At 40.4% G+C, this 22,225-nt stretch overlaps 1 protein-coding gene across 3 annotated transcripts in view; it reads right to left on the bottom strand.

Moving 5' to 3' along the window:
* Cul1 (cullin 1) overlaps positions 1–22,225 on the bottom strand; it is a 67,365-nt gene that overhangs the window by 4,989 nt on the left and 40,151 nt on the right. For all 3 annotated transcript variants that reach the window (XM_050164406.1, XM_050164404.1, XM_050164405.1), the window contains exons 5-17: positions 19,003–19,053; positions 18,477–18,567; positions 17,668–17,831; positions 14,397–14,559; positions 13,699–13,829; positions 7,862–7,969; positions 7,671–7,777; positions 4,849–4,897; positions 4,134–4,265; positions 2,945–3,062; positions 1,965–2,041; positions 1,431–1,562; positions 686–778 (exon numbers count right to left, since the gene is read on the bottom strand). In XM_050164406.1, the coding sequence (XP_050020363.1) occupies positions 686–778; positions 1,431–1,562; positions 1,965–2,041; positions 2,945–3,062; positions 4,134–4,265; positions 4,849–4,897; positions 7,671–7,777; positions 7,862–7,969; positions 13,699–13,829; positions 14,397–14,559; positions 17,668–17,831; positions 18,477–18,567; positions 19,003–19,053 (1,416 nt within the window). The remainder of the gene's footprint in view (positions 1–685; positions 779–1,430; positions 1,563–1,964; positions 2,042–2,944; positions 3,063–4,133; positions 4,266–4,848; positions 4,898–7,670; positions 7,778–7,861; positions 7,970–13,698; positions 13,830–14,396; positions 14,560–17,667; positions 17,832–18,476; positions 18,568–19,002; positions 19,054–22,225) is intronic.

The following is a 22,225-nucleotide window of genomic DNA, read 5'->3' as shown; positions in this document are numbered from 1 at the left end:
CTCTCTCTCTCTCTCTCTCTCTCTCTCTCTCTCTCTCTCTCTCTCTCTCTCTCTCTCTCGTGCGCACACACACCAGAGAGACAAGCAGACAGAGTCAGTGACTGACTGACTGGATTTAAAAATAAGAGCACTCCGTAATGCTCTGACAATGCTGGTATAAAAGTCTGTAGGCATTCAGCTAGAACTGGTCCCCACCATCACAAGTACTAGTCCACCATGCCTGCTCGAGCACCCATGTGTTTCCTCCAAAACATTTCCTCACAAACTTATATAGTCAAAAAAGCATTACAGTGGCGCATGCAGCTTCACAATCCAGATCTTAGTGCCTCTAGCACCAGGAATGTCTCACACATGAGCTTGAGATAAGTCAGGTTAACTTTTGGCCCAAATGAACCCTGCCTGTTATATAAACCTCCTTGACACAAACCATGAGTATACACTGGTCTTGCTGCCATCCAAGGTATGTCCAGAGGTCCCTGTGAAGAGCCCTCTGTGGATCTGGCCTGGTCCCTGGTGCCTTGTGGCCAGAGAAAGTTTACTATTTTGGGGGATTTCTTTTATCTTTTCATGCAGCAAACATGTATTAAGTCAAAGACACCCATGCCCTCTACTCTTTCCGCAACATCCTGACGAATACAGAAATGGCGACCTGCAAGTACAAAGCGAGCGGGACACGACAGGCTACCATTTTAATCTGAGTGCTGTCCGTCAGCTGCTGCACGGTGTAGGCGTCTTCTGTGTTGTACTGCAGCAGGATCGCCATCTGGAATGTGGATGCCTTCAAGGCCCCCAGAGAAGAGAGAAATGTAAAAACGGGGAATGGTCTCACAGGTACAACCGAGTTTCACAAGACAGTCTTCGAACAGATGCAGAACAGAGAAGGGAACACAAAGCGTCACAAGGCCAGGGTAATGTACAGTCTCCTTAAAGTCACCTTTGGAACACTGAGGGACTTGCCGTTTCCTCCTGAAACTGTCCTCTATACAAAGATAGCTACATAAGCATCCCCATGCTTGTGCAAATCCACACCAGGTCTAAGACATTAATTATGAATTATATTTTTATATAAAGTAGAACAAAAATGGTTTTTTTTGGTATACACCATGTATATATTATGTGTGTGTGTTCAAGTTGATAGAGACCTCCAGACCAGGGATAATGGCTGCCTCATCAATGCAAGGGTTGAAAGGTTAAACTAGTGCAGTTTAAGTCACCATTCTAATGCTCAGAACTCCAAGAAATACTTGCCCCCAGGCCAAAGAATACGAGCTCAGCTCACGTGACCATGGCAAGCATGCTTTACTCTCTACACTGCTTTGTCAGAGGATGGATTCCATCTCACTGTCTGAGTTATCTACCAGGATTTCTATAATTTGTCTTATCATCATTTAGTACTAAAGTACCTCTCCCCCATTAAAAGATGATTTTACCTGCAAAGTGTATCTGTTTTTGAAGCAATTGGTGACTAGTTCCCCTTTGGATAGTTGATACAACCATGTCAGTTTTCTGCCGCTGTGACGGCTGGCGTAGAAAGCTGTAAATCGCTGATAACTGCGCTCCAACTGGATGAAAGAAAGGTGCTGCATGGCATCGATGGCTCTACATACTACAGTCAGCATTTCTAAAGAAAGCTCCCTGCCCCAAGTTCTGAGAACAAAATCAGTGCTCACAGAGAAGTGAGCTACAGCTGTCGGGTGCAACTGTCTCGCGAGCACTGGATGGAGCTGAAGAACAGAACCAAGCAGGGCTCTGCTTTAGCCCAGTAGGGACCAGAGAATTTACATGCAGTCAATGAGAGTCCCCACTTTACAGGAGGTGACCAGTCTTCCACTACCCAACCCAGCCCCATTTCACATTCTTTATGAACACTGCCCTGACTGCTTAGCAGAGAACTGCAGTCAGCACACCCATGGCCAGGCTGCCCCTCTCCACCCAGCTGAAAGAGACCAGGTGACAACTCTTACCTCTGACGGCAAGGCAAATGTGCAAGACTGCTGAAAGGGCCACGACCCGGAACTGAGGACCTGAATGCTGAAGTCCACTGCAGGTGGGAACACATTTAATTAATCTTACAAATTTAAAAATCCTCTTGTTTCACACACACAGGAAATGGTCAAAATTAAAAAAAAAATACATTAGAAGGCTTGCTTAAATATAAAATTAAAATCTGAACATAGAGTTTCAACTTATCCAATTAAAATTAGTAAAAATGGAAGCCTAACGTGGAGATGCACACTTGTAATCCCAGCATCAGCCACAGGAGACCCATAGTCCCAGGCTTATAGGCTACACAGCCAGATGCTCTGTATCAGAAACTCTAACTGGAAGTTGAGCAGGAAGCTGCTTTCCTCCAGGACAACAGTTTCCACTTCATTGTCAAGTTAGAGTTCCAGTCAAGTCTGCCTTGTTCAATTTCTGCCCCCCCCCCTTGATATTAAGTTCACCCTGCTCAAGCTGTGTGTGGTGACCAAACACAAGGACGTGGAAAGCTCCACAGCGAACAACTACACACATCAGAGCTGTGCAGCCTCACTGCTGTGAAGACAGGAGACGTATAAGCTAAGAGTTGGGGCAATTTCATCTTACAGACAACCTTGATGTTCACTAGCAAAACTGTTAAGCTTAATGATGACAGAAGTTCTGATTTGGGAAAAATAAAATTCTCCAACTTTCATCAAAAACATGAGAGAAGAAAATAATCAGAAATGTATTCAAACTAAGGTTCAAAAGAAGACTAGACAAAACAACCGCACACATCAGCAAAGCCCAGGTCAGAACTGTGAGGTCTGGTCCTGACAAAAGCTGCCATGCTACCATCCTGTGAGTTAGGAAACCCCTGCCTCTCTGGAATTCTGACACCCTCCACCACCCTCACTCCGTCCTGTCACTGCTCTCGTCTCATGGAGAGCCCCAAAAAGTCTGTCTATGAGCACTCAATACTCACAGTCCAGTGGTTCTGAATTCGTTAGGTGCTTTTTGAACTGCTCATTCAGATCTTTGCTTACACCAATGTCTTGAAACATTCGCTGAAGTTTGGAGGTGTACTCAAAACCACAAGCTTGCTGAAATGAACCCAGGCAACTGTCTCATTAACTCTTACATAAACACGAATGTATACAATGTATTAGAATCAAGTCACATCATGGCTAAAACCCCTTTAATTACTTTTAAAACTTCTTTTTTAATTAAAATTTTCATAAAATATATTCTGATCATGGTTTCCCCTCCTTCATCTCCATAAGCGAAGTTTTAGAGAAATCACAGTACAATATATCTTAGTTGTATGAAACTACTATTAGTGCTTAATCGCATCTTATGGTATATTCATCAAAATTAGCATGTCATAAAAAGATTAAAAATTGAACAATTATGTTTTCAATATACAGTAAGCATACTGCAACATTTAAAGCAAGGTGTTCTACCACTGCAACAGACTGCAAGTAGGCCATGATCAGAACCAGGTGCAGTGATATGCATCTGAAAGCCCAGTACTCAGGATGTGGAGGCAAAAGGACCACACATTTGAGGCTAGCTTAGGCTGTCTTAAAATGTCTCAAACCACCCCTTCTTTGTCCCAAATAATCTGTTTGTCCCTTATCCTACTACCGAACTGTCTCCTCTAGAATGTGCCTGAAGTTTAAACCTCTGGGCTGGAGGTGTTTGGAGATGGGCCCTTGTGAGTGATAAGCGGATGCTGCCCATGAGTACTCTGCTAAGTGAAGAGGTTGACTGTGAGACAGAAAGACGGCCCAGGAACAAGACTTGATACCCCAATTTTAGACTTCTTAGCCCCCAGAACAGAGACTTAATTTCTGTGCCTAAGTCACCTGGTTCATGGAATTTTGTTTTGGCAGCCTGAGCTAAGAAAGTCACTAAGCATCCACTCAAAGTCAACAGAGCTGAGTGTATGGGAAGCAGGTGAGGATAAGGAGATGGGGAGCAGAGCCCAGCCAAAGGGCCACGTAAAACAGAAGGGTCCCAAGACAGGGTTGCAAAGCAGAGAAAGCACTGCAGGCGTGGCTGGGAAGCAGGGCTCACACGCAGAAACTCCTCGTCCACTGACAGCATGGAGAGACTAATAACCACACCAATAAAGCCCGACAAGTTGGAGTTCTGCAGGAAAAGAGCAGCACCTTTAACTTGGAGATCATGCTTGCTTCAGCATCATCACTAGCACTGTTCTGATGCACCAGTCTCTTGGCAAGCATCTTTGCATAGAACTTCTGAAACACATCTTTGTCCTCGATGTACTTGAAGACCACCATCTGGCAAAGCCAGAGAAAGAACACATTAGTGAAATAAACTCTCAAGCGGATTATCTCTGGCTACCACCAGGAGCCAAGGATTGCTTGGTTTTGGGTGGGCCTGTGCACTCTCCTGTAGTCAGCATAAATTCGCCTCAAAATGTTTATAATAAGTACTGCCATCCCTTCCTTGAATCCCAGTGGATTAAACTAGACTTGGTAGCAAGAAGCAAAGTACTAGGGCTGGAGAGATGGCTCAGTGGATTAGAGTACTTGCTGTTCATACAGAGGACCTGACTTCCCTTCTTAGCACACGGCGGCACACAACCATCTCTAATTTCAGTTCCAGGGAATTGGACACTAGGTACACATGTGGTGAATAAACATGTGCAGGCAAAATACTCACACACATATAATAAAATACATCAATCTTTGAAAAATTAAGTGAAACAAAAAAGGAAGCAAAGTACCAACACTGAAACTAGTCACTCAATTTTAGGAGTAAAGCCATAAATTCAAAAATCAATGCCTTTCCTCTCCACATTTCAGGCTCCAGGTAAGCAGCCTCACAAAGGGCAATGGGGGTGCCCAAGAAGCACCTTACCACTTGATTGAGGGTGTCTTCTAGTTCTGCCTCTTCTGGGTTCTTGGAACTGAAATGTAAAAGGGCAGGATGTTTACAAACAAGCCAGCAGATGTGCACACACACTACTCTGCCAAACTGGCAGGGCTACATGCGGTTTCAATGATGAGCTGTCAGATCAGCTGGTGAGCAAGGGGAGGTCACTTTCCTATGGCAATTTGGCAGTCTCACACTGTGTCCGATCATGGAAGAGATTATAAATAGTCACGACATCTAAGATGAAAATCAACAGAATTATCAAGTTTTCCTTTAAGATACCCATTTAATTGTCAGTAAATGAGTTTCATTCTTACAACTGCTCCCTACAATCTCTATACTTTTATTTTTAAAAAATGAAAAGAACACATAGTTTCTGTTTAATTGCCAAATAGTTGAAGACAATAAAAGGTATGAGCCATGGGTGAGGTATGTTTTCATCTGTGGTCATATCTTTAAAATTGATTAATTTAGTCTATGGATATAATTACACAAAGGTGAACTAAGAGTAAATTGGTCTTTAAAAAAATTTGGTAGAAGGATCCTGTGAAATGAACTGGTTTGCCTCAACTCTAGACAAAGAACTTCAGACCACTAAAGGATGTAAAGAGCAGGAGATATGGTCTTGCCAAGAACAGAACACCAGTTGGTTATCTAATACCAAATGCCCAGCCCTGAAATCATATACATATCTGTAACATTATACAGACTGAGCAGGGTGTAGCTTTAGGAACACAGCCACAGTCATCACCCTACCACCAAACAATAACAACAAACAACAATAATTAAAGAAAAAGAAGCCATTAAATTTGAAATTATGTGGGTGGGGGTGTAATGTAGAAGGGGGTTTGGAGGGAGGAAAAGGTAATTATATTATAATCTCAAAAAACAAGAAAACAAAACAAAAAAAACCCAACCCAACTCAAACAGAAAAAAATGAGCTGGTCACTAAACAATCTCTAATCAATGTGATCCTGTTGCTGTTTTCAGACCACCTCCCGACCACCCGTGCTTATCATCCAACTCATGGAAATCCTCCTGCCTCAGCCTGAGTGCTGGGATGACAGGTGTGCACTGTCATGCGCACTATGAAAAGGGGTTCTCAAGAGATGTGGCTCAGCAAACCTGGCCCCGTCCTGTCTTGGCAAGTCAGGTAGTTGTTCTCTCCTTGTGGCTCAATGCCAACTAGACTTTGCTCACCAACACACGCTTGCTAAAGGAGCTCTCTGGAATGTTATTACCATTCAGTTTTAATAGCCATAACTAATTGGTTGAAGACAATTATGGGCACACAATTGTTCTGTCACACAAACTGAAGGCCTCATGGACTAGCTCTGAATTTAAGTCACTTAATCATCTACAACGGCCTGAGAAGCAGAATCAGGTCCGAAGAGGCACAAGTGTCCTTTCTCCAAACCAGCAAGATGGTGTTTCTCGCCAAGACTGATGACCTGAATTTGATGCCAGTATTTAACATTGTAGAAGGAGAGAACTGATTCTGCAAGTTGTCCTCTGACCTCTACAGATGCACAGTGACACATAGCCCCCAAAATAAGTAAATAAAACATAATATAAAATATAAAGTCCCTTTTCCTCCTTGGAAAGAATACATAGTAAGTGCATCTGACTAGAATAAATAATGTGACTAGAATAGATAAATAATGTATCAGGCCAGCATGACAATACACAGAAAGATAATAAAATACTCAAGTTCCCACTGGCTCTGAGAGGACAGCTTTCTGGCAAAGCTAAAAGCAACGGCTATTAAAAAGTAATTAATTTTTAAAACGAGAGATAGCAAGTGACCTTTACTCAATGTTTGCCCACCAAGTACCAAGCAGACAGCACAGATGTGCTACCACTGGGCCATCATCACAGTCCAAAGATGCTGTTGATTTGTTACCTTAGAAAAAAAAATTTGTGCATGTGTGTGTGCCTGGTTGTCTGTATTGAGCATCATATACCCACAGGAGCCCACGGAGGCCAAAAGAGGCCACATTCTCTGGAACTAGAATTATAAGTGTTTGTGAGCTGCCCAATGTGGACACTAAGAACTGAATTCAGGTCCTCTGCAGGAGCAGGAAGTGTCCTTAACAACTGAGCCATCTCTCTGGCCCTGATAGTGAGACTGTCTCTGCTCACATCGGCATTTGTGGGTGTTCTCTTAAGCCTTGGAGAGCTTTTAAAAATACAATATACTGGCACCATAACTAGGGGGTCTGTGTCCCCTGCATAGCATTTGGCGATATGGCATGTGGGACACTGAGGCAACCTTGAACATTTTTGGACCAAAAGAAACTGTGACAGGGAGAGAAGCGGAGGGAATCAAGGCATACACAAGTAGGGGAACATAACACAGAGGAGGAAGCCATGCCTGACCACACCTCCTCCATCTCAGAACACAGGTAAGAAGATTAGGAAAAGTGTCAGGTAAGACATAAAGTGACTGAAAAATACACAGCACAACAAACAAACAAAGAAAAACAAACTTTAAAGTATGCAGATGGCCAGACATGGTGGTTCACTCCGTAAACCCAGTATGTGGAAGCTATGCATAGGAGGACTTGACTGGTGGGAGTTGAGGCTAGCCTGTGCTACCTAGCAGCTCTGTCAAAAGCCAAGTTTGTAGACCAAAACATAAAGCGAATCATAGCATTCAGGCTTCTGCTGTTCAGAGCCAGTGGGAGCTGATGCAGGTTTCAACAAATGTGATGCATCGCAAGCAAATGCAAGACAAATACTGATTCCTCGTATAAAAATTGAGGTTTAAATAGGGGTACACAAAAAACACAAAACCAAGCCAGTACCTTTTCTTCAACAAGGAGTCACAGTACCGAGCAAGCAGCTCAGGAGATTTACTAGATGACTGGGCCATTTTGGTAACCGCATTGTTGTTTATGAAGCGACCGCAAGCCTGTGTTGTAGAAAAGACAGTTAGAGGAAAGGTGTCTTGTTCATACACACTGAGCAGGCAGCACAGCGACATGTTACTGCTTACCTTATCAAGTGCAGCCACGAAGCCAGCGTCATTGTTGAATGCTGACATCACCAGGGCATTGTATTTCTTATGAACATCCAGAACGGTCTGCACATACATCTTTGGGTCCTTGGTCGAAGGGAAAACCGGAAACACACAGGAATTAAAGTGCATATTCTGCTGCTGCTGTAAAACATTCTCCAAGTTTTAACTATATCTTCAAAGAAGTTAGTAAGATCAGAATGCATTTGGTTCCACCACTGAAACACACAGGACATCATATTTATGTATAAACAAAACAATTCTCCAGATTAAAAAAAAACTGGAAAAGATCATGAAAACATTTTCTCTTTCAAAAATGACAGCAGGTCTGAACACAGGTAGGGGTGCACAACGGCAACGGTGTCGCCAAGGCAAGGGACAAGCACTGGGGACGTGGCGGTGGGCAACAGACACTCTTCAGACAGAAGAGCACAGTGGAAGACTAGTCCCCAGGAGAGCGTGCTGCATGCTAAAGGAGACAAACAGAACTGGTGGAAAATAAAGGCGATGGACGATGGAGGAATCGCACGGTATCAAGTGTTGATCAGCAGTCAATGTTTGCAGGCCAAGGCAGGTACCGTTTCTAATGCCCATTTTAGATGGTTCGCTAAGGTACACTTCTTACTGAGTTAAATGGCAGCAGAGCTAAGCAGGGACTCAGGTAGATGACTCCTGAATCTGACATGTTCTCTTCATGTCAGTTTTCAGAATGGAAAAGGCCCAGCTAATGAACACATGGCAGAAAGGTCTTTGACTAGCCCTCCTAACACTGGAGCTACAGGTACAGAAGTGAGCTGTTCTAGCAATGCCTCCAAATTCCCCATGTGTCACTTCACAGTTGATACTTAGGAGACAGTATTTCTCTATGTAGCGCAGACTGATCACAGACCTGTGATCTTGTTGCTTCCCCTGCTGGGATTACAGGTATACCACTGTATCCAGACCCCAGTTCCTGACACACTCTCATGTATAATTCAGAAATGAGAAAAGAGAAACCCTTGAATACAAATTACTTTACATTTTTTGTAAAATTTGTTTTAAAATTAATGACTGGTAAAACCAGAACTATATTATGCAATTACTCTCTATAAGTAGCAGGTATGTATTGTTTAAAATACAATAAATGCAAAATTATAATAAAAATATATAGTGTGGTAATATAATTTCACTGAGATAGAAAGATAGTCTTTACCTGATATAGTCAGATAACCTGGTCCATCTCATGACAACTATTCCTGTGTGTTGCACAGATGGTACAATTCTAAAGAAAGCATCCAAGAGCACCTACAAGCTAAGTATGCATGCACCTTACTTCATATGGGTTTTTCTTTTTTAAGCAATGCATTTTTTCCTTCGCTTGATTTAATTTTGGTTTGTCATTAAAGCCCATATTCCTTTGGTGGATTCAGGTTTTACATTGCTTTCTGATCTCACATCAAATTCCTACAACGCTCACACACTCTTCCCTTACAATCTCTACAGCTACTGGTTTTACAAGGAACTCTATCCTACAGTGAGCATCCAAACAGGAAAATGCAGTAACCACTATTGGACCACTCAGATCCCATATGGAGGTTAGCATCCTTGCTAAGAACCAACTGAATATCAAAACTGCCAATTTAAAGACTCAAGATTGCTTATAAAACCTGTTACTTTGGGGACTACCACTCACAGAATTCATAAAAGAAATATTATGTGTATATATGTAGAGAATAAAAGGAGTATTATGTATATAGACGTTCTAGAACTTAAAAGGAATGACTCAAGCTTATCAGTGGAGGGGTGATAATCTTCCCCCAGGCACCAGCTCTCCTACTTGACTACAGATAGATTCCTGGACACCAGTGTAACTCTACATTCACTGTAACGTGCTAGGAGAATCACAACCCTTTCTTTGGCTTTTTCCCTTTAAATTTTTCTCTTGGATTCGGGATTTAGAAACAAGTTTTTCAGTAAATGCCTGGAAGAAATTCCCATATGGAGATGCAAAGCTTTGCAAAGAATAAAGCAGCTTGCAGACTGAGTCTAGATTCTTCATAATAGAGAAGACCCAGCAGAGTAGGCTGACATAGTGGAATTGACAGGAACCCTCAAAATAATGTGCCGAGATAGAAGTCCCGGAAAAGCAGCTCTAATAATTTCATTATTATCGTGTGTGCGCATGACACGCTGGAATATCAACATAGCACCAGCGTGGAGTGCAGATGACAACTTTTTGGGGTCAGTTCCTTTCTTTCATTGTGGACCCGAGGAATCAAACTCAAGATGTCAGGCCTTTGGCCTCCTTCCCATCAAGCCATCACGCTAGTCTTGGGTTTTGTTGTTTTTGTATTTTTGGGGGGCAGGATCTCAATATTCAGGTTATTTGCCTATGACTACATAGCCAAGGGTAGCCTTACTGCCTCTGTCTCCGAGTGGAAGACTTACAGACATGTGCCGCCACATGTCTTTGAGGAAAAAAATTAGGTTTAGGTGGTGCACGCTTTAATCCCAACACTTGGGAGGGAGATGATGGCAAATGGATCTCTGTGACTTCAAGGCCAGCCTGGTCTACAAAGTGAGTTCCAGGACAGCCAGGGCTACAGAGAAACCCTGTCTCAGAAAACAAACAAACAAAAAAACAAAAAGAAAAAACAACCCCAAAACAACAACAAAACCCAAAATGAACATAATAGTGCTAAGACTAGTTCACATCCATCGTAGTGCATGAGAGGATTCTTTTTCATATAAGAAAAAAAAACTTCTCTCCGTCCCAAAGGACCTTATTCAATGTCCATGATTCTAAAAGCTGTTATTACATCCATGACTGCCGCATCTAACATCTAGATCACAGTCCCCACCAACTTTGCACAAACTGCCCTTCAGAGGTCTTGTGATTGTCTATTTCCTAAGCTAAAAATAATGGACTGTCCCCTGTCACTGTCATTTCATCTTAATTGTTTCAACAGAGCCTATTGCTATTCTTACAGTCACTCTTACTAATTTCAACCACTTTCTAGATGAAGTAATGTTCTGAATACAAATTCGGTCTTATCAAGTGCATGGTTATTAATAATAATACCCTTAGCAGCTTTCCTTGTGCCCTTAAGGTGGAGTTGACATTTACATGCTTGCAAGTTCTCCCAACATCTGCTCAGCCATCTCTACCTTCCCAGTCTCTCTTTTATCCTCTGTTTTACCTCTTAGACTGTGCTTATCTGGCATAGGTGACTGGAGACAGTCAGCATTGACCTTTGGCCTCTACATCCATTTCTACATACACATGTAAATACCCCCAGTTCGAATGCACACACAAGGTGGACCAACAACACTAGTCTTCCAAAAGGCCTGAGTCAGGCATTGGGGCATCATAGTAAGATGACCTGAGACAAGAGGAGGCTACCCTAGCCTGTATAGTAAGACTCAAGACACCACATCTGAGATCAGCTGTGATACTAAATACTATAACACGCAATTCCTTTGGAACCAGAATACTGTTAAAAGAGTAAACTGGGATTCTACAGGTTTTTAAAGAAACATCTCTCACTATTTCTACGTATAAATTTGTGTTCTCAACATCTTTTCAACCTAAGCCTAGAGCCACCTTGCAGGGCAAAGTTTGCACCTGCATTTCTCCCAGGGCTACGGGCTAATGAGAGCCAACTGTTACATGAGTTTTTTCTGTCTTACCTCTGGATAATTTGCCTTTGGGAAGTTAGGGGAAAGAAATCAACGTTTGTTCCCAGGAAAAAGCAAACACTTCATATAAACATCTGGGAGCAAATGTGTGACCCTTCTCCATAAGCACCTGGTATTCAGCTTAACTTTGCCTCCATATAAATCATCTATCACAGCATAAAGCTGAAGTCTCAGAAACACTCTCACCACAAACCATCAACTGCAGAGAAAGGAACAACAGGCTGTTTGCAGCACACACACTATATGCTTAACCCTGAATTTCCTTTCTCTATCAGCCACCAAGACACCCCACGACCATGAGTGTTCAGGAATATAAATTTTTTCTTTCCTTTCTCTCTCTTTCTTTCCTGCTTTCCTTCTTTACTTTCCTTTATCCCCCCAAGACAGATTCTACACAGCTCTGGCTGTCCTGAAATTCACTGTGTAGACCAGGCTGGCCCTGAACTCAGAGCTCCATCTGCTCTGTCTCTTGGGTGCTGGGATTAAAAGTGTGTTACCATGCCTATCTATAACTAATTTTGATATTAAATAATTGGGGAAGAAAAGGGAAATAAACATGTGACTTAGCACAAACTTATATTTTCTTAATGGACTGTTTTTCCTTTGACCAATAAGCAGAAATAAGACTGCATGTGGCGTACAGTCTGGAAGAGAGACAAATGCCAGTGCTGTAAGATACTCTACCTCATCTTATTATTACAACCTCTGTTTGCTCCTTTTTGCTCCAAACATTTATGCCTGGCCTTTGATCAGTCAGCTCTAAGTTTCAGACATAATGAACAACTTCTGGGTTTGTTTGTTAAGATATGGTCTTATTCTATAACCTAGGCTGGTCTAAAACTGACCAGGTAGCTTAGGTTTCCTTGAATTCATGGCCCATCCGATCAAAGATGGGCAGCAACAAACAACTTCAGTGACAGGTTTCTAGCTGGCCTTGAACCAACCAGGGCTCACTTTAGCACTGCCACTGCACAGCACAGTTTACATCAGAATTTACTTTGATGAGGTATAAAGACTGACTTGGGAATGAACTGTTTCCACAGTCAGTTTGCTTACAGAAGCGTTAAAATCTTTCTTTTGTTGGGGAAAAAAAATGAGTATCCTGGATATAAAATGATAGCTTGGTCAGGTTAGATTAAAAATAATATTGTATATTTTTCTTTTTTTGTTTCATGACAAAAAAAAATTAAAATATTCTTATTCACCTGAGGTCACAGACCTATCACACACAACCTTAAGGTAAGCAATGGCCCAGTATAATGCCATCTTCTGGCTGCTCTAGACACTGTACCTAGGAGTATAAACCCACTTTTGACACAGTGAAAAACACATAAATAAAAACAAGATGAACAAACAAATAAAAAATAAGAAGCTAGAGAGCTCACTCAGTGGTTAAGATCACTGGTTGGCCCTTCCAGCGGATCAGGTGGTCAGTTCCCAGCACCCACATAATGGCTCACAACCATTCTTAACTGCAGTTCCAGGGAGGTCTGCAGGCCCCTCTATTGACCTCCTCAGGCATACAAACACTCAGGCAGAAACACTCATACACACTAAAATAAGGCAAAAATAAAACAGGAGATTATTAATTCTTTTTTTTAAACATGTAATTTAACCTTTTTTTTTGTTAAGTATTTATTTATTTATTATGTATACAATATTCTGTCTGTGTGTATGCCTGAAGGCCAGAAGAGAGCGCCAGACCTCTTTACAGATGTTTGTGAGCCACCATGTGGTTGCTGGGAATTGAACTCAGGACCCCTGGAAGAGCAGGCAATGCTCTTAACCACTGAGCCATCCCTCCAGCCCTGAGATTATTAGTTCTTACAAAGGTGCTGGAGAGGGCTGGTGTTGGTTGTGTAAGCCTTTAATCCCAGCACTCAGAAGGCAAAAACAAAGAGGCAGGTAGATCTCTGTAAATTCAAGTCCAGCATGAGCTACACAATGAAATCCTGTCTTTAAAGGGGAAAAAAGATGCTAGAATAATTTAAGGATTTTGAGAACTTCCTACTTTCAAAAGTCAAAACAGGCTCTCTGGGCATGTCAGTAAAATCTTAACTACAAAGATGCATGGCATACACCTGCAGTTGGCATGTGAAAATAATGGGCTCAACTGCATTCAGTCAGGCACTACTTACATTTAAAGCAGCTTCTCCACACTTCTCAATTGCTGCAAGACCCTGATTATGAATATGTGTCTCTAGAAGTTTTTTCAATTCTCCTAGGCCATCCTGAATTCTAGATACAAGATTATACATGCGGCCCAAATCTGAAAGAAAAAAGGAGCCAATTTTATGCATGGAAACCAACTGTGCATACCTGTTCTGCTTATTACAAGCTTATATCAAGTGAAGATACTGAGAAACAAGAAACCAGCTAGATCTGGTGTGTTTTGTTAAACCTGACAATGAAGTCAGGCTATTAGAAGTTTATTCCTCCTTTACCATGAGAATCCACTAATGTAACAACAGAAAAAAAAGTACTCAATACCTTCTAAAACCCTAATGAGATAATATGTTCCAAAAGGTACTAAAATAATTGTTTTTAAGTTAAATAAGCTTAATACAGATACCCATTTCAACTATAAGTAATGGAGGGATCCCCCAATAGTCACTTCATATACGTGTTCAATCTATGATGGTTAAAGATGGGAAATCCTAAATCCCAGAGCAACGTGACCAAACCACTGACAGTTCTACTAGCATAGAAGGGACAATTAAGGTAGGTGAAAACATCTTTTCATTTTGTCAAAGGAAGAATACTCAAAAGAACAAAACAAAAAATCTGTCTACTATTTAGTAGTTCCAACAAAAGTATAGGAACAAATTATATTCACCTTCATTCTTGTCAGCATCCAACAAATTCTGGAACTCTGTGTGGAAGATTTCCAAGTGTTTTTCGATGAGGACCTGCTCACATTTCCGTGCTAACTCATCTTGCGTGCTTTCATGGAGGTAAACTTGCACTCTCCGCTGTTCCTCAAGCAAACGAGCCTCAGCCTGTAGAGAATTCCATCAAACCATTCATGGTTTGGTTTACTTTTAAAGAATTATTACGTGAACAATGACACATTAAATTCACAAATATGCTCTAGTAAAGTATGACTAAGAAAGGGGGAAAGGACTTCAGACCACAGGGTGACTGACAACTGACTGCTATACCTCTGGTATGCTCTACTCTCTTTGCAATGCAGGCTCTAATCCTTCAAGTGCCCTAAGAACATTATTTAAATTCATAGTTCAACTGTCTTCATACCATTTTTCTTTGGGTAAGTGGTATTTCACATTTTGGAGGCAATGACGCACATTCCTGTAAGCACAAGAGACACCTGCAGGTCTGTCCACATGGGGACACTGAATTAAGAAGTACTATTTTGGTTTGAAAGCTGTTTGAAGTAAAGGGCCACACCAATATAATCTCAGAAATGACCACTCAGGAATAATAATCAGCAGTAATGAGGGAAAAAAAAAAGAAGGAAGGAGAGGGAAGAAGGGGGAGGGAGAGAGAGAGAAAATGGATATAGATATTGTGTTTCTCTTGCCAATCACCGAACATGTGCTTCAAAAGCCCACTTGGCCACTTAAGAATCTCAACTTCTTGGATTTCTCTTCAAGGAAAAGAGGCTAACAGACAATATAACTCAACAGAAACCCAGGTAAAAGACAGTGTACTTTAGAATCTGTCACCAGAAATATGTGTGGCGCAGTCACTGAGAACTAACATGATCAGAGTAAGCTAGAAATGTCAATGACAATCTCGAATCATTCAGGTGACCTGAATAAAAAAAGACAAATGCTTATTTTACTCTCCACAGAGACCTCTCAGATTTGGTATAACTGTGGATAAATCCGGAGAATTATCATCGGAATTGAATAAACATTCAATACTAAGAAACAACTGAATAGACAGAGCTTGGATCATCAAAGGTAGGTAGTTATTAAAGCACAGGAAAGCTAGAGCCGCAGCATATACTCACACACACTTGGCAGAGTAAATTTAAACACAACAAACTGCATATGCATCACAAAGCCTCAACACAGCTGGGCGGTGGTGGCGCACGCCTTTAATCCCAGCACTTGGAAGGCAGAGGCAGGCGGATCTCTGTGAGTTAGAGACCAGCCTGGTCTACAAGAGCTAGTGCCAGGACAGGAACCAAAGCTACAGAGAAACCCTGTCTTGAAANAAAAAAAAAAAAAAAAAAAAAAAGCCTCAACACAGAATGACCTCTAACCTCTAATCAAGCATAAGTACAGCAAAAAAGTCAGGACAAGGGAAAAAGATAAGCCACAAAGAAAATGAAAGTTTTGAAGTTAGTAAATTTCTAGTAAGAAACTTAGTTAAAATTCAATATATGCTAAAATAATTTATAGCACACTATAAATGAAATATCCACTAAAATATACTAAACCATTAATGCTTAAGTTCAAACAAAACAAAGAAAACAGCCACTACCAGTATCCCCAAAAGAGCCTGCAGCAACATTCCAGTCTAGTAAGTGTCCCAGGCTTGTGGGTTTGTCATTGCATATTTCAGAGTCTTTAATTTGTATTTTTGTTTCTACAGAGTTCTTTCTTCTGGAACAATAAATTCCAGGTTCAAGCTCCGCTGATGGGTTTCATTCCATCTGATGGTGAAGAGCAAGAGCAGACACACTAAAGCACCGCTCTTCCTGTTTTAAGTTACACCCGTTTCTTGGAAGAACGCAGGCCATCCTGTCCAGGAACACAAAGCTTTTACTCCTGCTCAGAAGGCTAGGCTTTGATGTCCTTGGGGGTTGGTAAGCAAACTAATGAAGTAAATTATCTTATGTGAAAGAATGTTCAGGCTCCATGTATGTACGTACGTATGTACACTATGTATTCAGAGGCCAGAAGGTTGCTGGATCCTTTAGAACTGTGGTTACAGATGGCCGTGAGCTACCATGTAGGTCCTCTGCAAGAGCAACACCTATTCTTTTAACTGTTGACCAATCTCTCCAGCCCATATTATTTTTAAATAATAAAAAATAATAGGAATATAGAATATTCAAACAAGTCCATTTTTTTTGTTTTTAATAGGTCAGATTAGTCTCAATCACATGAGACATATTTTAAAGTGTTAAATGGCTTGTAGCTATTTAGCCATCAAAGCCATCCTTAGATGGACCATCAACTGTTTGCACTAAAATACTCCTGATGACAGCAAACTAACAGAGACTGTGAACACCTAGCCCAAATAGGCTGTTGAAAGCAGGGCATTTCCTGAAAGCTCATTTTCACCTAAGTATTATTCTACTGAGATGTCCTGTACTTGATTGTATTTGTGTTCTAACTGCAGAAGTGAGCAGTGGCAGAGGAGAGAGCATGCAAAGCCTAAAGGTATTCACTGCTGGCACTGCATAACAGAAAGCTTGCTGACTCCTGACAGTCATGCCTCAGACACTACATTCAGAAGATCTGAATTTCCAAGAAAGAGCAAAGAAAAATCTTACAAGTCCATAGAAAAATAATCACATAGTAAAATAATGCATGGGGGACACACAGCTCTACCTTGGTTCTTCTCCAAAGTTAGAATTTAGATCCTCCTTCCTAATATAATCTTCAAGACTAAGCTACAGGGCTGGAGAGATGGCTCAGAGGTTCAGAGCACTGACTGCTCTTCCAGAGGTCCTGAGTTCAATTCCCAGCAAACACATGGTGGCTCACAATCATCTGTAATGAGGTCTGGTGCCCTCTTCTGGTGTGTGGGAAGCAGAATGTTGTACACATAATAAATAAATAAATTAATTAAAAAAAAAGACTAAGCTACAGAATATTAAGGAATATTTAAGAGAAAAGCAGAACAAACAAACAAACAAATAGCAAGTCTGGGAATATCTGCTTAATATTTTCTCACTGACAAAATTTTGAGGTCCACTCAAGAGGTGATAATTCTGAACATGAAAGGCATGCACAAAGGGAACACACACTCATGGTTTTCAACTTGTAAAAGTCTCTCGGAGAGTTACAGGAGTTAAACCTGCTGGACACAGTGTGACTCGGTGCCAAGTCTGATTTGTGAGGAACATTGCACTGCCAAGAACTCACTGAAGGAGCAATGACTGAGTTACATACTATGTTGAAGCTTACCTTTTTCATATATTCAGTTACTGGGTTCTGCTGCAAGAATTCAGTACTTTCTCTGGTATAAAATCTCTCTGTGTCAGCCAAAAATTGAGATTCAAAGGATTCTTTATACACTGTTAACGTAGGGCCCTTTGCAAATGCGTCATCTTCATTCAGTCCCAATTCCACTAGAAAAAAATATGAGCTATATTTCAATTATCCTATTTTTTGTTATTATGTCACAGATAATACTTTGGTGTAGCATTTGGTTTAAGTTACACTTGAAAGATCAATGTGAAATGGAGGGTTATATGGTAACTGCTATTCACTAGTATTGAAATATACTTGTTTCGATAAAAGAAAAACAAAACAAAACAATAAACTCCAAGATGTATAGCAACAAATAACCTCTATCTAGGCCAGGGATACTGCAAAATTACCACAAGTTCAGCCAGAAAAAGTTCATTTCCAAAAGTGATCTAAATATTGCACTTTCACAAAAATGCAAACCCACTAGGACTTGAACATGTCATTTAATCAGTGTCTCAACCTCAATTTTTCAAGCTGATAGATTTCTGGTTATTATTTAGCTCCGAGACAATCACATTAAATATAAGTATTTACTCATGAAAGCAGCAAAAAAAAAGTTCAATTTTTTCAATAACAATTACCTTAAAGTACAGAGATTAAATAGCTATGATTTATAAAATTATTGCTTAAAAGTACTTTAAAATGGAATAACATTCTTGATATTTAAATGTTTTTAAACAAATGTTAGAGAGCTATCATAGTTGCCATGTGATATGAAAACTGAATAAAGACAAATTATTTACCATAAGATTGTACAACTCCACTAATTAGTCTTGTATTGATCGTTTCTCCATTTCTTTCCTTTTCAATCAGTTTTAAAACAGCATTTGTTACCTTTAAAAATATAGAAAACATATTAGGTAGACACATTACAGGTCACAATGTACCTTACATACCCTTTAAACATTTAGAGCCATTAACTAATACAAGGTAACAAATATTTTAGGGGGATGAGTATGCACATGTGTGTGAGTGCATGTGGAAACCAGAGGACAAGCTCAAGCACTGCTCCCCAGGAGTAATCCACTTTGTTTGGAGCCTCAGGGATCGGTCTGATCCTACTCTCCAGGGCTAGGCTCACTGGTGGGCATCTTATGGGTGCTGGGGATCTACCCACCCCAGGCCCTCATGCTTACATGGCAAGCACTTCCCTGACTGAGCCATATCCCCAGCCCAACAAATACTCTTTAGATAGTCAAAGGCTTGAGAATCAAGACAGAAGTGGAAAATATTTTTAAAACAAAACACACAACATTTCACAGTAGATACCTGTTTATTCAATGGCCTGAACAAACAATCTCTCCATGTCACCAATGCAAGCTGGATGAAAAGGGAAAAAGATGTATTAAATAACTGTATTTCACTATGGTTCCCCAAAACTGGTCAAACGGTAATTTGAATTCTTAATTTTACAAAAATTCCTAGATTATAACGTAGTAAAAAATCTATTATCACAATGAAATCAGAGCCACTCTTTCAAGTTAATCACTTTGTACAGATGTTTACCAGCTCACATTTAACTGTCAAGTTCTAAAAGAACATTCTGATTTAAGGTGGACATTGTATCAGCTTAAAAACCAGTAGTAGACTCACCCTATCAATGTTTTCCCTGGATCAAACCATTTCAACTAGATACACCTGATAAAAGTAATTCCAGTTACTAACACGGTTTCCTAATACATCAAGATAAACAACAGAGAATATAAAAATCTTCCAACTTTTATATCTGGATTGTGTATTTTTAGTGCAGTTTCTTGTACATAACTTACTAAAACCTCCTATTGTACTTATGTCTTCACGTTACTGTGTAAGACATACATTTTTATGTGTACATGGTATATGCTTGCATGTATCTATGGATACACAAACAGATGGAGACTCAAGTGTTCCTGAGCCATCTTATCTCCTCAACCCCTCCTGATAGATGCATTTTAATGTGAATATATAAATACCATGGTCCATTTTTAAGTGTTATACTAAGATTAATTATTGCAAAAATGGTTTCTGAAAGAAGAAAGAATTCATACATGATTTTTAAACTGTTGGGAGAAGTTTAGAAAGTTAAAACAGAACTGAAATTTACAACACTTTAACAGAAACAAGAAATTAATTAAACAAAAATGTCATTAGTCTCCTTCCCAATTTAACTAGAGATAAAATTCAGCTTGTAAAAATATGTATTTTTGAAAATATCACATACAAATTTAATCTATGAAAAGTATTTTCTAAGTAGTGTCTCCAAGAAAATGAATTCCATAAAAGCAATATTTAAATTTTTTGTTTGCCTGTTTTCCCTCCCTATATAAGTAAGCACTGGCTATGTATGTAGATCAAGCTGGCCTCATAGAGATCTGCCTGCCTCTGCATCCTAGAGCTGGGATTAAAGGTGTGTGCCACCAGGCCCAGCATTATTATGAATTCTTGACTGTGGTCTGCCAAAGGGCTTAGAAGACTGAGCCTCACTGTCTAGGAGAGAAGCAATTTGCAGACGTATGCTTAACCCTAATCCTTTTCTCCCGCCTCTTCAGTCCTCAGGCAGGAGTAAAGCAGCAGTGAAAGTACAAGGCTGTGGTTATCAGCTTCTAACAGAACCCCTACACTTTAAAAAATAATTTGTTCCAGCTATTTTCTAAATTACCAACCACATCCTTAGACAAACATAACCCAGCTCTGGATGATTGTCACTTCAAAGGAAGGAAGTCAAAGAGCAAAAGAAGGCAAAGAGGCAAACTAAAGAAATTTCATAATAGGTTGGCATAACAAGTCTTGGTGTCAGAACTTCAACATATTAACAATGAAATCAACTTGGATTCCCTGGGTGATTTGGAAGGAAACCAATAACTTTCTCTATTTAAAAGAATTAATTCCAAAAAAAAAAAAAAAGAGTAGAAACCTTATAATTTGTCATGAAGTCACTGCATGACAAAGCAGCCACATTTGCTAGAGACTCTGGGCCTAAAATAAAACCAGAGGCTGAAACCATAGGCTGTAACTGGCCTACCGAGCTTTGATACAAACTAGCAAATGACTGGAGCAGGCTCTTGAAGCAGTGCACTTGGGACACAGATAGGAATACTATTTCTAGGTGGGGGCGGTGACTGTCCTCTGCTAGAATTTATGGCGGGGCACTGCATTTCCAAACACTAGCTACACTATGTGATGACACAGAAAGTGTGGGGTTTGAAAACAGATTTAAAACATAATGATTCTTGTCTAACGGGGCTGGCTGGCCTGCAATTCAAGAGAGAACCTACTGCCTCTGCCTTCCTAGTACTGGGATTAAAGGCATGTACCACTGAGTCTGGCTGAATCTTAAAGAAACATTATATAGCTTAGTACTTTTTATTTAAGCTTGTTTTAAATGTTGAACAAAGTAGATGCATGGTGAAAAAGCAGGAATGAGCCTCAGGAGTCTGTGATGCTGCTGCAGAGCATACACAAGAACTTTAGGTCAAGTGGTGTCCAAAGGAAACAGAGGAGAACCATGCAGAGTCGTCCTGCAATTCTGAGACAAGGAAAGCACACCAGCCATCCCTTGATGGACAGGGTTCAAAACGTGTTCAATGGGATAAACATAATTTTTTAAATATATTAAAAAGAAAAGCTCAACTCAGAAAACTGAGCCTAGAAAATGTGATTAAAATCATGTAACTAACCAGGTGTGATCCCAGACCTTGGGAGCAGACAGGCATTTCAGCTTGATGCTAGTCTGGTCTCGCAGTGAGTTCCCAGCCAGCCAAGGTTACAGTGATACTCTGTTTCAAACAACCAAACAGAACCTCAAACAAAAGCCTATGTAACCACACAATAAAGTGTCACTGTGAAGCACATCTGGGGCACAGAAACTGAGCTCTGTAAGTGCTAAAAGTCCTGCATTTGAGCTGGTTTTTTTTTTTTTTTTTGGTCTAATTAAATTTGTCAAAAGCAAAGAAACAAATATTGCCATTATAACACAACATCAGAATTTTTGGCTCCAGGGATCTGCCTGTGTCTGCCTCTTGAGCACTGGGATTAAAAACATCCTCTTTTCACATAGGTTCTGGGGGATCATCTCAGGTCCTTGTGTTTACAAGGCAAATACTTTGTTGACTGAGCTATCACCCCAATTTTGTGGAGCTATTTTATCTTTATTTCTTATTCTTTTTCAGACAGGGTCTCATTTAGCTCAAGTTAGCCAGGAATGTGTTATATAGCAGAGAATGACTCAAATTTGATTCATTTTCCTCTATTTCCCAAGTGCTGCGATTACAGGTGTGCCTAGTATACAGACTGAACCCAGGACTTCATACACACTAGGCACTCTGCTAACTGAGCGCCCTGCCCCCACCTGTAGCCCATCTCAATTTCCAAGTTTAGAAGGAGGCCTGAGAATCTGCATCCCTATTGTGTTCCCAGGTGACGTGGATGACACAAATTTAGGAGTCATACTCTGAGAAACCAGAAGGCCTAAAACAAAAACCCTGAAAACTAACAAAAATATTTAATTCAGGGT

The sequence above is a fragment of the Alexandromys fortis genome, unplaced genomic scaffold (genome assembly GCF_014885135.2).
Source record: "Alexandromys fortis isolate MF-2015 unplaced genomic scaffold, M_Fortis_MF-2015_v1.1 scaffold_133, whole genome shotgun sequence".
Classification (NCBI taxonomy): Eukaryota; Metazoa; Chordata; class Mammalia; order Rodentia; family Cricetidae; genus Alexandromys; species Alexandromys fortis.
This window is presented reverse-complemented; position numbering and strand designations above follow the sequence as displayed.